Below are 2,443 nucleotides of genomic sequence, written 5' to 3'. Positions count from 1 at the left end.
GGCGATTGTGAGCGAGCACGACGATAGGGATTGAGCATCGGGTTGAGAGGCGGAGGATAAAAATATATAACTAACACAACGGATCATCCAACATTGCAAGATTTGAATAATGAGGACTGCCGGGTTAGAAAATTTAACCCAAAATTCTACAACGTTCATTTCGTCAATAAAGAGTCGACTATGATGACTTCATCAATCTCATAACACGCCAACTCTATCTATGAAGATGCTATGGATAGGGTGTGCGTACATATGAATGATGCGTCTATGTGAGTATCTGTATTTTTTTTAATGAAAAATTAACCCAACCTGGCCGGTGGAGGTTTTCTATGCATTTCCTTCTTTAATACTCCCTTCGTTCGGATTTAGATGTCGCGGCTGCTGTACATTATGCATTTTGCAAACATGTCCTTATACTTTTGAATCGTTTGAAAAAACGCCCCCGTCTCCTTCCTCACTTCTCCACCGTCGCTCGCGCGTCGCCAGCTCCGGCCACCATCCCCCGTCTTCCTCCCCCGTTCTCCTCAGCACCCAGAGAGAGTCTCCGCGCGTCGCAAGACCCAGCCGCCTGTGCAGGAGACGACTTGCGTGGTCGCGGAGGAGACGCGCAGGACCTCCACGGAGGCGCCTTGCACCGCCGCCCAGCTGCGCAGCCGCCATGGGTGTGCCCTCGCCTACCTGAGCAGCGGGATTGCTCCTAAAGTTCTTCCTCTTCGTCACCTCCCTCTGAATCGTGCCAAGAAGCAGTAAATCGACGACTAGGTCCTTGATTTGGTCCGCCTTGGCCGCCGTCGCCGCGGACAATTTTGGACGCCGTCGCGGCGCTGGGTCTTCCTCGCCGCTCTGGCCCAGGGTCTTCATCGCCGCGTTGGCCCTGCTCAACCTCTCCTCCTAGCCCAGGGTCTTCCTCTCCGTGCTGGCCCTCCTCCGAAGGTCGCGCCCGCTCTCACCTCTGTTGCTGCTGGTATTCCCCGCCCCGCCTCTGTTGCCGCTGCTGCTGAATTACAGAGAACTTGATTGTAAAGCTGAATTACTTAATTGCTGGATTTCTTAATACTTGAAAGATCAGGGCACTGAGTGAGTGATTGCTGGATTGCTTAATTACTTAATTGCTGGATTGCTTAGATTCTTGAACGCGTCGAGCTGGCTCAGGGCATTGTCTAGCAGAGCCTTCTTACTGTTGCTGATCACCTCCCTTGATTGTTTCAGCTCAGTCTTGGCTGCAGTCAGCTCGTTCATCAGGCTCCTAACCTTCAACGCATCCCTGATCCCTAAACAAGAAGCGGGGTTTAGTCTGAGTTGTGGAGGTAATTGTGGAAACAGGGAAAAAAATATCACTCTCTGAAGTTGTAAAATCTGTCAAACGAATTCACTGTTTGGAGCTGCAGATTGATCTCTTCTTTTACAACGGTCTTAGACCAATAGGTTCTCTGGTTTCACTGTGTTACTCTCTGAAGGATTACTTTTTGTTGCAATTTGGTCTCTGTATCATCATTCTGGCAAGCACACAGTACGTATGTTCCTTTTTGCTACTCCTTTGGGTATTTGCAGAGGATACCAACCAAAGTACGGTACAAATTCAGAAGTGCATTCCTTTGGGTATTAATATTACACGGAATACTGGTGGTACACATGATCCTTCAATCTGAAGGTAGCACTAGAGAGAAACAAGATAGATACACACCTGCTTAGGATTCGCAGCCTAGTCATTCAGCCCCTCCTGTAATTTTGCTTAATAAAGGAAGAGGAGGTTCTTTGAGGACACAATCTTCCTTTAACCGTGTTGTATTTTCAAATTTCAGGCACAGACATCAAAATTCAGAGTATCTCTTATGGTGCCACAAGATAAAAATTCAGAGTTGAATTTTTTTTCAGAATTCAGACTATACCTTGACAGAGCAGGGGCATACACTGCTGCTTGCGGCGGTGGAAGAGGCCGAGCCGCACGTCGACGTCCTCCTTGGTGAGCTTGTCGGCGTCCGCTCCATGGGCAGCTTGGTGAGCTTGTGAGGCTGGTGCGGTACTTCTCCTTGAGCATCCAGTACCTGCCCTCCCGCTGCAGCGCTGCTCCACCCGCTCCGCCGGGACGGCCGAGGCCGACGGCGAGGCGGCCGAAGACGACGGGGCGGAAACGGCCGCGCACTGGAAGGGGCGGGCACGGTTGGGCCGGTGCTGGAACGACGACGTCGCCGCGTGGGCCGAGGGCGGGAGGAAGCTTTGCAGGGAGGCCGAGTACACCATGGCCGCTGCTTGTGGGAAGGTTGCTGCCGGCGTCGTGTTGGTAGTGGTCTGGATCTGGCGCCTTCGGCCTCGCATCGACGGAATCTGTCGCCGTCTTGAACTCAAAAGTCCAAGCTTTTTGGAAGTTCGCCGCGGGAAGGAGGAGAGGAGCGCGGCGAGGCCACCTAAGGTGGGGGAGGAGAGCGCGGAATCCGTGGTGGTG

The 2,443-nt window shown here is 52.2% G+C and overlaps 1 protein-coding gene across 1 annotated transcript; it reads right to left on the bottom strand.

Moving 5' to 3' along the window:
* Positions 1 to 449: 449 nt before the first annotated feature.
* Positions 450 to 2,437, bottom strand: LOC119320276. Its single transcript, XM_037594398.1, has 3 exons — positions 1,890 to 2,437; positions 1,106 to 1,271; positions 450 to 997 (listed from the first exon to the last, which is right to left on the bottom strand). The coding sequence occupies exons 1-3, from the start codon at positions 2,314 to 2,316 to the stop codon at positions 892 to 894; spliced, it is 699 nt and encodes a 232-aa protein (XP_037450295.1). The 5' UTR covers positions 2,317 to 2,437; the 3' UTR covers positions 450 to 891.
* Positions 2,438 to 2,443: the final 6 nt, after the last annotated feature.

The sequence above is a fragment of the Triticum dicoccoides genome, chromosome 6B, assembly GCF_002162155.2.
Source record: "Triticum dicoccoides isolate Atlit2015 ecotype Zavitan chromosome 6B, WEW_v2.0, whole genome shotgun sequence".
In the NCBI taxonomy this organism is placed as follows: Eukaryota; Viridiplantae; Streptophyta; class Magnoliopsida; order Poales; family Poaceae; genus Triticum; species Triticum dicoccoides.
Note: the sequence above shows the minus strand (reverse complement) of the source record. Positions and strands in the feature narration are given on the sequence as shown.